Consider the following 12,430-nt stretch of genomic DNA (forward strand, 5'->3'; position numbering starts at 1 on the left):
CCCCTGTCACACACAGAGGAGGGCAGATCAGGGTGTTGGGGCGCCGCCCCCTGTCACACTCAGGGCAGGGCCAATGGGGAGGTTATGGCTCTACCCCATCACACACAGAGCAGTGCCCGTAGGGGGCGGGGGGTTGGGGCGCCGCACCCTGTCACGAACAGAGCAGGGCCGATCAGGGGGTTGGGCGCCGCCATTGTCACACTCAGGGCAGGGCCGATGGGGAGGTTATGGCTCTACCCCGTCACACACAGAGCAGTGCCCGTGGGGGTTGGGGGGTTGGGGCGCCGCACCCTGTCACGAACAGAGCAGGGCCGATCAGGGGGTTGTGGCCCCGCCCCCTGTCACACACAGAGCCGCAGGGCAATCAGGGGGTTTGGGTGCTGCCCCCTGTCACACTGATCCCGGTGCTGGGAGGCATATTACCCTTTTACTATATAGGATAGAGGCCTGGTGCACGGGTGGGGGCCGGCTGGTTTGCCCTGAAGGGTGTCCTGGATCAGGGTGAGGGTCCCCACTGGGGTGCCTGGCCAGCCTGGATGAGGGGATGATGGCTGTTTGTAGTTGGTCACACACCCTTCAGGGTGGGGGTCCTCACTGGGGTGCCTGGCCAGTCTGGGTGAGGGGCTGAGGGCCGTTTTCAGGCTGGCGGGTGACTGAAGCTCCCAACTGCTCCTTTTTTTCTTTTTTTTTTTTTATTCTGGGCCAGCTTTAGCTCTGAGGCTTGGCTCCAGCTCTTAGGCCTCGGCTGCTGAAAGCAGGTATCTGGTTTGTTTGGGTTCTATTATTGAAACAATGTTGTGGTCTGGCTGGCTGAAGCCTGGCTAGCTGAAAGCAGGTTTCTGGGGTTTTGTTTAGCTTCTATATTTGTTACAATGTTTCAAACTGCAAGCTCAGAGGCCGGCAGCGGCAGGCGGGGAACGTTGGAGTCCTCTGTCACTGAAGTAAGCAAGCCTCATGTTAGCTTCAAGCTGCCTGGCTGCCGGCCACCATCTTGGCTGGCAGTTAATTTGCATATTGCCCTGATTAGCCAATGGGAAGGGCAGTGGAGGTACTGCTAATTACCATGTTTCTCTTTTATTAGATAGGATTTTTAATATTATTTATATATAATTTTGAGTAATCTTATGTTTTAACAATATAAGCAAATAAGTCATCCCATCCAAACCCCATCTTTTCTTAAACAAGCATTGGCATGCTTGCTTTTTCACTTTTCTTTTTAAATTTTACTTTATATAGTACTAGAGATCCCTTCCTAGCCATATACATAGAGATCCTTTATTCGTTTTTGAAGCATTGTGTGGAGACTGTTTTAGGGGGGGCATCCTTATTGAAGTGACAGTTGAAGCTAAGAGAGTGAATGAGACCAATCTCAACATCCAACAAAAATCTACAGAATCAAAGGAAAAAGAGTGGTGGTACGATTCAGGGGCATTCAGACAGATAAGTGGATCCGGAGGTTTCGAGGAATCCAAATGATTTCTAGGAAGTAGGAGTGAGTGGCATCAAATGATGTTAGAAAGGTTGAAGATGATAAGACCTAAAAAAGGGAGGTTTTAGTTAATAGAAATATTGTCCAGGTAACTTGGAATTCAGCTAATGTAAACCACTGACTGAGGAGGAAATTTTTCCATCCCTCAATCACTAATGTTATAATAACAACTTATAGGTTGTGTAACTGGAAACACTATGTACATGGTGTAATCTAAGCTGGAAATATAGGTGTTATGCCCAGATTTCAGGATCCCCAAGAAACCACATCAGGGAGCCAGCCATGTCCGATGCAAAAGCATAAGAGTCTTTATTCGAGCTAGCTCGGCTCCCCCACCTTGCCGACACAGCAGCAGGAAGCAGAGAGAGATAACTCTGTGTGGAGACTGGTTATATAGGGGGAGTTGGAGTAAGGGGAGGAGAAAGGACTGTGCTCTGCTGATTGGCCAGGCACAAGTCGGTGTCTTGTTCCTGGGTGTGGCTAGCAGAGGCTTAGACTTCCGGGAAGAAGCTCCTTGCCAAACACGTGGCCAAGGTAAGATGGAGCACTTACCCTGGGGCAAGATGGAGGGCGTAGCCCTTACCCTGGGGCAAGGTGGAGGGCGTAGTCCTTACCCTGGGGCAAGGTGGAGGGCCTAGCCCTCGCCCTTTCAATAGGAATTATCTTCTTTACCTCCCATATGCTGGACATTCTATAAACCAGTCTGTCTTACTTCCATATTGATATAATATACATATATATATATATATATACACATATATATATATATATATATATATATATACACACACATATATATATATATATATATATATATATATATATATAATTTAAAGAGGAAGGGAGAGGAAAGAGAGCTAGAAACATCAACACTGAGAGAGAGAGAGAGAATCATTCATCAGCTGCCTCCGTCATGCCCCACACTGGGGATTGAGCTCGCAACCAAGGCATATGTCCCGATCAGGAATCAAACCATGACCTCCTGGTTCCTAGGTCGACGCTCAACCACTGAACCACTCCAGCCAGGCTGTTTTACTTTCTAAGTCTCCTTATTTATCTCCACTTCCTCCCATTTTCACCTAAACCACTGAAGAAGCCTCCTATTTTTCTCTATGCTGGAACACTTGCCCCCTTTTTAATCTCATGTCTACAATTGCAGTGGTGGTGATTTTAAAAATGCATATTTGGCCATTTCACTTACTGCTTAAAAGCTTTTAAGAGACTTATTTAGTCAGAGACCAAATTGCCTTGTGATCCTGTTTGACCTGGCTGTTGCCTGCTATGTCACCAGCTTCTCTTGCCAGTCTTCCCCTTAATCTCTCCACTTTAGCCATACTACTTTTCTGTCAGCACTTTGAACCTGCTATGGTCTTTTTGCTGGAGGCTTTTGTACATACTGTTCTCTCTGCCTAAAAGGCTTGTCATCAGTAATTGATGACTCAACTTTCATATTTTGGTGCTAATATGATCTCCTTAGAGAAAGCCTTGTCTGAGTAATCTCACCTCTCACTTTTCCCCTCCCTGCAACCCCACTAAAGTGAAATCAGTTTCCCCAACTGTACGTTGTTAACAGTGTCTCATACCTTTTCTTTTATAGCACTTCTCAGTTTGTAATTATGTATTAGTGTGATTATTCCAGTAATGTTTGTCTCATATTTAATCTTCACAACTACTCAGTAAATTCTGTATTACTACCATCATTTTAAACATGAGCATTCTAGGCCTGGCCTATGTGGCTCTGTTGGGCAGCGTCCTGTGCACCAAAAAGTTGCAGGTTTGATTCTCAGTCAGGGCACATAACCTGGATTTCGGGCTTGATCCCTGGTGCGGGGCATGCAGGAGACAGCCAATCGATGTTTACCTCTCACATCAATGTTTCTCCTCCTCTCCCTATTTCCCTTCCTCTCTCCCTCAAAATCAATTTAAAAATCTTAAATAAATAAGCATAAGCATTCTAAATAACCCGCCCAAGAGTACTCAGCTGGTAAGTGGGGGAACTGGGATTTGAACCCATATTCCATCTGTGAGACTTGGTATCACAAGGGCAGGCACTGTGCTTGCTTTTCCTGATTGTTGTAACCTCAACACTTAGCATAGTGCCTGCAATATTTGCTGTATGGTACTAAGGACAGTGTCCTTATATTTCCATTTCATATGTTTATAGTTTAAAACATAATGTCAGGCCCTAGCCAGTTTTATCAGTGGTAAGAGCATTGGCCCTCAGACTGAAGGGTTCCTGGTTTCGATTCTGATCAAGGGCACATACCTTGGTTGCAAGCTCAGTCCTGGCCTCAGGTCACGGCATGTGTGGGAGGCAACCAATTGATATTTCTCTCTCTCTGTCTCACCCCCTCCCTTCCACTCTGTCTAAAATTCAGTGGAAAAAATATCCTCGAGTAAGGATTAACAAAACAAAATAAATAAGCATAATGTCAGTTTAAATTTACAAACCCAGTTTAGAAGATAACTGATAGAGTCAAGTATGGTTGTATCATTTCCATATGACTAGTGTTGTGACCACCTTTTCATTTTTCTCAAAAATTGATGTGATATGTTTCTTTTAGGTATGTACAAGCTGTGAGGACAATGCAGAAGCTAATGGGTTTTGTGTAGAGTGTGTTGAATGGCTCTGTAAGACATGCATCAGAGCTCATCAAAGGGTGAAGTTCACAAAAGACCATACTGTGAGGCAGAAAGAGGAAGTATCTCCAGGTAATGAATTAGTTCTTTTAATCTCCTTTTCTCTATTCCTCCCACCATTTTTTTTTCTTTTCTACGCTGACATGTTTTGATACACTTATAAGCAATATCATGTGCTTGGAAAAAAATATTAAATGTGTTTACAAGTTGTGAAGAGAATTGGACAGAAAAATAAGAGGTTATAAACAGACTCTTAAAAGAAATGCAAATGGTTGATGAATGTGTCAAGTTTCCATCTCCATTATTAAAGAAATGCACCTAAAGATTGTGAAATATTTCTTTGTTTTTAAATAAAATTGTTGAAGATTAAAAATACTGAGAAAACCTTATTAGTAAGCTAATAGTCTACCCGAGTAGGAGTACAAATTGGTACAGTTTTTTGGAGTACTATTTAATTATGTATATATAAATTACCATTTGGCCCAACAATTCTATTACTAGGAATTTGTCTTACAGAAACATTCAATGACTTTTACATTTCATTTGTTTGTTTTAACACTAACACACAATATTGAAAAATGAGAAACATTTAAATGCCCACTATCAGGTAGTATATCCTTTTGATGGAATACTGTCTATATATACAAAAGCCTAAGCGACCGTCCAACTGGTAGCTATGAAGCGCTCTGACCACCAGGGGGCAGACACTTAACGCAGGAGCTGCCGAGCGACAGCAACTTTGCAGAGTGCCCTCTTGCACTCCAGGTCCCCTCAGGGGATTTCAGACTGCCGGTTTTGGCCGAATCCCCTCAGGCCAGGCTGAGGGACCCCGCCTGCCAGAGGGACCCTGCTCACTCCACAGATGCCCTTGGAGCCCTGCCACTGCCCCAGGTGCAGCCGGCTGGAGAGGGACAGCAGGAGGTTGGCTCCAGGGCGTGTCCAGTCCATCTTGCCCAGTCCTGCCCTGCCAGCCACCTTCTAATTAATTTCCTTTCAGTGTGCACGAATCCGTGCACTGGGCCTCTAGTATAGTTAATAAATACATAGATGTATTTACTAACATAGAAAGATAGCTAACATAGAGGTAAGTGGGGAAAAAAAAACAGTTTACAAGACAATAAGTATAGTGCTATTTTTTAAATTTTATAAAACAAAATACCCACTAATATATATAGTTATGTAGAAAAACAGCCAAAGGAACACATACCAGGTTATTAATATTGATTATCTCTGAAGGTGAGATTATTTCTGAAATGTTTGGATTTTACTTTAAATTATTAGATAACTGTTTAATTAATCATATTTATTTGTATTCTGATTTTTTCCATTTAACATTATAGTAAGTATTGCCCAATTTTATACCTATGCTGGTTAACTATTGTAAAGTTACACGGATGACTGTATAATAGTGAAAACTTTATAATTACTTGTGTTGATGGGTATCCTTTGTTAGTATTTTTGCAAAAGTGGTAAAAATTTTTTTAGCCACATCTTTATTATATTTTCTGAATTGCATTTTAAAAAATGTCCCCCCGTACTTGGAATAAGAAAACATCAAATTGGTTCACACTCACTTATCTGGGACATTAAGATTTTTTAATTTTATAAAGCATATTTTTAACCACATTTTTTTCTGAATTATAATTGGAATTTACACATTGAAAAGTGAAGAGCTCATTTATATTTTCCTTCTGAAATGCCAAGAATACTTAACATTTTAACAGATGTAAAACCTAGAAGTAGTGATGTTGTTGATGAAATTGTTTGTAGTTCTTTTATATCTCAGTAGAATCTAATTATTTACTATTCAATTACATTAATTTTCTTTTTTTTTGGCTCTCATTGTTTCTCCAGAAGCAGTTGGTGTGACGAGTCAGCGACCAGTATTTTGTCCCTTTCATAAGAAGGAGCAGCTAAAGCTTTACTGTGAAACATGCGACAAACTGACATGTCGGGATTGCCAGTTATTAGAACATAAAGAGCATAGGTACCAACATCTTTCATTATATACATAGATTTGTAATACAGCTTTATGAAAGTAGAGGACTGCTGGCACCCAACCAAATGGCAGTCTGCAGATAATGTTTTGTTTGGCCTATTCAGGAACTAGAGGCCTGTTGCATGAAATTCATGCACTGGGATGTGGGGGGCGGGGGGTCCCTCAGCTTAGCCTGCACCCTCTCGCAGTCCGGGAGCACTTGGGGGATGTCTGACTGCTGCAGAGGCGGGAGAGTCTCCTGCCACTACCGCTGCATTCACCAGCTGTGAGCCTGGCTTCTGGCTGAGCGGTGCTCCCCCTGTGGGAGCGCACTGATCACCAGGGGGCAGATCCTGCGTTGAGCATCTACCCTCTGGTGGTTAGTGCACATCATAGCGACTGGTTGACTGGTTGATCATCTGCCCACTGGTGGTCAGTGTACATCATAGCAACTGGTTGACCCGTTGATCGTCTGCCCCCCTGGTGGTCAGTGCATGTCATAGCGAGTGGTTGAGCAACCTTAGCATATCATTAGCATATTACGCTTTGATTGGTTGAACGGATGACCGGACACTTGGCATATTAGGCTTTTATCATATAGGATATTTCAACTTTGGCACTATTGACATTTTGGGCCAGAGATCATTCTTTGTGTGGGGGCTGTTCGATGCTTTATGTGGTATTTGGCTGCATCTTTGACCTCTATTCACTAGATTCCAGTAGCATCCTCCCAGTTGTCACAACTAAAAATGCATGGTCCTGGGAGCAAGATCACCCTGAGCTAAGAACCACTAGCCCCCACATATTGTTTTACTTATTTCATTCTTTAAATTTTTATATATTTTTATTTCAGAGAGGAAGGGAAAGGGAGTGAGAGATAGAAACATCAATAATGAGAGAAAATCATTGATCGGCTGCCTCCTGCACGCCCCCTATTGGGGATTGAGCCCAAAACCCCAGGTATGTGCCCTTGATGGGGAATCGAACCATGACCTGCTGGTTCATAGGTTGATGCTCAACCACTGAGCCATGCTGGGTGGGCTAAAGTACACTTTAGACAGAAGAAAAATGGCAGATGATGCGTGGCAGAATAAGAGCAGTTAAAATAAGCATTTGTAAATCTGAATAAATATTGACTTAGAAAGCAATAAAAATATCTAGTTGGTTTGCATTATTTGTGTTGTATATCACACAGCAGACATGTTAGGACAGTGGTTGGCAAACTCATTAGTCAACAGAGCCAAATATCAACAGTGCAACGATTGAAATTTCTTTTGAGAGCCAAATTTTTTAAACTTAAACTATATAGGTAGGTACATTGTTATTAACTTAATTAGGGTACTCCTAAGGCTTAGGAAGAACCACACTCAAGGGGCCAAAGAGCCACATGTGGCTCCCGAGCCGCAGTTTGCCAACCACGGTGTTAGGAGGATGTGGAGTTCATGGTCTAAGGCTTATGAATAATTTAGGATGGAGGGTAAGAATATAAAAATCATTATTAGGTGATAAGTCAAGATCTGTGTTGTGTAATATCTGGAGTAGTCACTGAAAGAATAGTAAAAGTATTTGTGGGGGGGAGAATATAATAATTAATAATTAATCAGTCTAAACCAGGGGTGGGCAAATTTTTTGACTGGAGGGCCACAATGGGTTCTTAAACTGGACCGGAGGGCCGGAACAAAAGCATGGAGGGAGTGTTTGTGTGAACTAATATAAATTCAAAGTAAACATCATTACATAAAAGGGTACGGTCTTTTTTTTTTTAGTTTTATTCATTTCAAACGGGCGGATCCAGCCCGCAGGCCATAGTTTGCCCACGGCTGGTAAACACAGGTCAAAGAAAGAAAAAGCAACAAAGAGCAGATTAAATTAGAACTTGATAGATCTATAAATGTATTGTAATTATAATAAATTTAAATAGATAAAATGTTCAAAATATTTCAGGCTGGATAAGAAGAAAATAGAAAGTGTGTTGCAGAAACATCTAAAACCTGAGTATATAAAAAGGACAGGTAAAGATGTGCCATACAAACACCAACCAAAGGCAAGTTGGCATAGCAAAATGCATTGAGATAAAGGGGGAAACTTTATAATGAAAAATGGTTTTCTTCATCTAAAAGATACAACAGTTCTAAATTTATGCGCTTTAAAATATAGAGAGAAAAAGAAAATAATAAAAAGAAAAATATGTAAAGAAAAATAACAACTTAGAACAAATAAACAAATCTACAGTTAGAGTGGGAAATTTAACATCTCAATAATTGACAAAACAAGCACACTAAAAAATAAGGATATTTCCATAAAATTCAAATAACAATAAGTAACCTCATGGACATTAAGAAATACTGTACCCAATACACATTCTTTTCAAACATAAATAGGAAGAATTTAATCATGCCAGAGCAGTCTTAAATTTCAAAGGATTAAAATCATATAAAGTCTTGTGTAAACTCTGCAGTTAATCTGGAAAATAATAATAGATGAGAAAAATCTCCAAATATTTGAAAATGAAGGAATACAGTTCACATGAAAACAAAATGTAATGATGTATTATCCTGGATGGTATCCTGGATTAGAGGGAGAAGAAATATAGAGGACATTAGTGAGACAAATGACATAATTGGTATATGGTCTGTAGATTAGATGGAAGTATTATCTCAATGTCAATTTTCCTATAATTATGGGTAAACAATAGAAGATCCTTTTTAGGAAATGGCATACTAATTATTAAGGAATTAAAGGGCTGTTGAGGAGGCAATATTTGAAAAGCTAAGCAGTGTAAGGTATATGTGAGAACTCTGTACTATTGCAAATTGATCTTTAAAATTATTTCAAAATTAGTTAATAAAGTGTAAAAAAAGAAATCCTGATATAGTATACTAGAAAATATTTTTATCTGAATGATAATGAAAATATTTCTGAAATAATACTGCTAAAACCATGATTAGAAAGAAATATACAATTGCATATATTAAATAGGATTAAAAAATGAATGTGTTAAACATTTATCTCAAGTTAGAATGAGTAAATTAAACCTTAAGTAAGTGGGGAAAGGGATATAATAAAGACAAGTGCAGAAATTAATGAAATAGTCAAAGCCAAAAATTGGATCTTTCAGAAAGACTAGTAAAATTACCAAATCTTTTTATGAGTGATTAAGAAGGGAGCAGGCCCAAATAATAGGAATAAGGGGGTATTTTGTAAAGGAATTAAAAAGTATAAAAGGATATCTGTAAAAATGGGAGATATCTGTACTACTATCAATAGTGAAAAATATATTTAAAAAATTAAAAAGGATATCTGTCAATAGAAAATTTTTACATGAAATGGGATAATTCTTAGAAAGTACAGCTTACCAAAACTAGTACAAAAAAAATAGAAAATTAGATTAGTCCTTCAATTTCATGTAAATCCATGATTTATAATTTTCCCATAAAGTAAAATACAAATCCAGGTAAACTTCACTGATTATGAGGAGTAAAAATAGAAAATTACAGAGTAGTCTCACCCATGAGATGAACCTAAAAATTCTAAGCAGTTGTAAAGTATATTATTGTTTACCCACTACACTGTACACCTGAAACTAATACAAAATAATATTGAATGTAAACTGTAATCTATACTAATAAAAGGGTAATATGCTAATTAGACCAGGCCGACGGGCCATCTTCCAGACAAAGCCATGTGGTGGGGACCCAGGCAGAGGCAGCTAGGGGCAATCAGGCCAGCAGGGGAGAGCAGTTAGGGGCGATATCAGGCTGGCAGGGGAGGGCAGTTGGGGGCATTAGGCAGGCAGGTGAGTGGTTAGGAGCCAGTGGTTCTGGATTGCGAGAGGGATGTCTGACTGCCGGTTTAGGCCCGATCCCAAAGGGGATCAGTCCTAAACCGGTAGTCGGACATCCCCCGAGGGGTCCCGGATTGGAAAGGGTGCAGGCCGGGCTGAGGGACACCCCCCATGCACAGATTTCGTGCACTGGGCCTCTAGTTGAATAATAAAATTCTAAGAGATAAATTGGGAAACCAAATTCAGTAGTATTATGATTTTTGGATAATGTAATCATAACCAAGTTGGCCTTATTAGTAATACAAAGTTTATTTAACATCTGAAAATCATCATGTAATTCATATCTTTAAAGAATAAAGGAAAAATTATATAACCATCTCAGTAGAGGCAGAAGAAACATTAAATTAAAAATATAACCCATGATTGCCCTGGCTGGTGTGGCTAGGTAGAGCATCGTCCTGTGCACCAAAAGGTCACCGGTTCAATACCCAGTCATGGCACATGCTCAGGTTGTGGGTTCTGTCCCGTCAGGGTGCATACAGAGGCAATTGATATATGTTTCTCCCTCTAACTTCCTCTTTGTCTAAAATCAATATGAAAACATTTAAACATATATATGTATATATGTGTGTGTGTGTGTGTGTGTGTGTGTGTGTGTGTGTGTGTGTATGTATATATATATATCTTAGCAAACTAGGAATAAAAGGAAATTTCCCAAACCTGCTAAAGATTATGAAAAGAACTAGTAAACATCATAAATGGAATATTCAAAGTTTTTACTTTGAGTTTAGGAAGAAGATAAAGATGACCATTTTGACCATTTCATTCAACATTACACTGTATTAGGATCCCAAACAGCGTAGTAATGAAAAAAAGTTTAAAATAAAAGTCTTGTTACCTAAGAAGGAATTTAAACAGTCATGGTTTTACAAATATGATTAAGTACAAAGGAAATTGAATGAAATTATCTGTTTTCTTTTTTTCTAACTTTGACCACCCTCTTTAATTTAATTATACTTTCAAATTACATTATGTAAAATACTGTATTTATACATTTTATGAAAAACTTCCAATGAAAATCTTCATATGTATCATTTACATCATTGTCTTTCTCTTAAGATACTCTTGAGTCATCTTATTTGTCAGAGGCTATCATCTTCACTTCTAAGTTAAATATTTTAAAAGGGCTTATTATTTTAAAATGATCTTCAAAATGTTTATAAGCATCAAACTTTCATAATTATGAAATTGTAAAATAGTTAAATCTGCCTAAATATTTGTTATTACTTTTTGGCCAATTGAGCTCTGTAATCCTCTAAAACCGTGATAATGCATGTGTGTCTCCCAAATTTTCAAAATAATTTAAAGAGTGTCCTTGAATAATATCTGTAAAGACTCCCCATTCCTTTTCTTTTTCTTTTTTTTTAAATCCTCACTCAAGGATATTTTCCATTGATTTTTAGAGAGTGTGGAAGAGAGAGAGGGAAATACAGGGAAAAATATCGATGTGCGAGAAACACATTGATTGGTTGCCTCCTGCATGTGCCCTGACCATGGCCCAGGCCAGGGAGGAGCCTGCAACCTAGGTATGTACCCTGACCTGAATCAAACCTGGCACCCTTCCGTCCATAGGCCAATGCTCTATCCACTGAGCCAAACCAGCCAGGGCTAGACTCCCTCTTTCTTAAGGGATAATTTCCACAAGAGGGAAAATTTGCCTTACAGGGATACACAGAGTGCCCCCCCTCCCCCCAAATGTATACACACTTTAACAGCTGATAGCTCAATTTTGACAATGAAATGTATTTTAATTAATACTGCCTTTGTAATTATTCAAAGTGTGTGTATACATTTTTTGGGGGCCACCTATATTTTGTATTTTAACTGATTGTTTATATTCTTTATACTCTTATTATCTTAAATAGTTTTCTATTATATCTTTGCTTTGGGGCTTTTCCTCATTTTACACAGATTAATTCATGTGATAATTGAATTATTTATTTATTTCTTCAGATATCAATTTATAGAAGAAGCTTTTCAGAATCAGAAAGTGATCATAGATACACTAATCACCAAATTGATGGAAAAAACAAAGTACATCAAATTCACAGGAAATCAGATCCAGAACAGGTAAATTTACATTTATGGTATTATAATAAATCATCTTTATATAATGTGTTAAGTATACTCACTTTTAGAACATTTTATTTAACTCATGGTGAAATAGACCTAAGTAAGCTGCCAGATGACTCGAATAACAGTTAATAAGACTTCTACAAAATTTTGGATTTCTGGAATGTTTGGGTTTGAAAGCATCTTTTCAGCCATGAAATTTAAAATTATTTTGATGACACACTGCATTTATAGCAGCTCACTTAAGTTATCGATAATTCATCATTATTAGTGTTTTTCAATTTTAAAGAAATACCAGGATTTTAAAGATAAAATCAACTGTTTTTGCTAGTGTAAAATATTTTAACACTTGATTATATACATAAATGCTATTTTAAGAATTGCTAACCTTTGAGATAACCCCTCT

The 12,430-nt window shown here is 38.8% G+C and overlaps 1 protein-coding gene across 2 annotated transcripts in view; it reads left to right on the forward strand.

The window, feature by feature from the left end:
* TRIM24 (tripartite motif containing 24) overlaps positions 1–12,430 on the forward strand; it is a 109,292-nt gene that overhangs the window by 48,665 nt on the left and 48,197 nt on the right. For both annotated transcript variants that reach the window (XM_070423984.1, XM_070423985.1), the window contains exons 3-5: positions 4,054–4,201; positions 5,984–6,116; positions 11,905–12,021. In XM_070423984.1, coding sequence (XP_070280085.1) covers positions 4,054–4,201; positions 5,984–6,116; positions 11,905–12,021 — 398 coding nt within the window. The remainder of the gene's footprint in view (positions 1–4,053; positions 4,202–5,983; positions 6,117–11,904; positions 12,022–12,430) is intronic.

This window comes from Myotis yumanensis, unplaced genomic scaffold, assembly GCF_028538775.1.
Source record: "Myotis yumanensis isolate MYYU_CA2020_CCGP unplaced genomic scaffold, mMyoYum1.0.hap1 SCAF_9, whole genome shotgun sequence".
In the NCBI taxonomy this organism is placed as follows: domain Eukaryota; kingdom Metazoa; phylum Chordata; class Mammalia; order Chiroptera; family Vespertilionidae; genus Myotis; species Myotis yumanensis.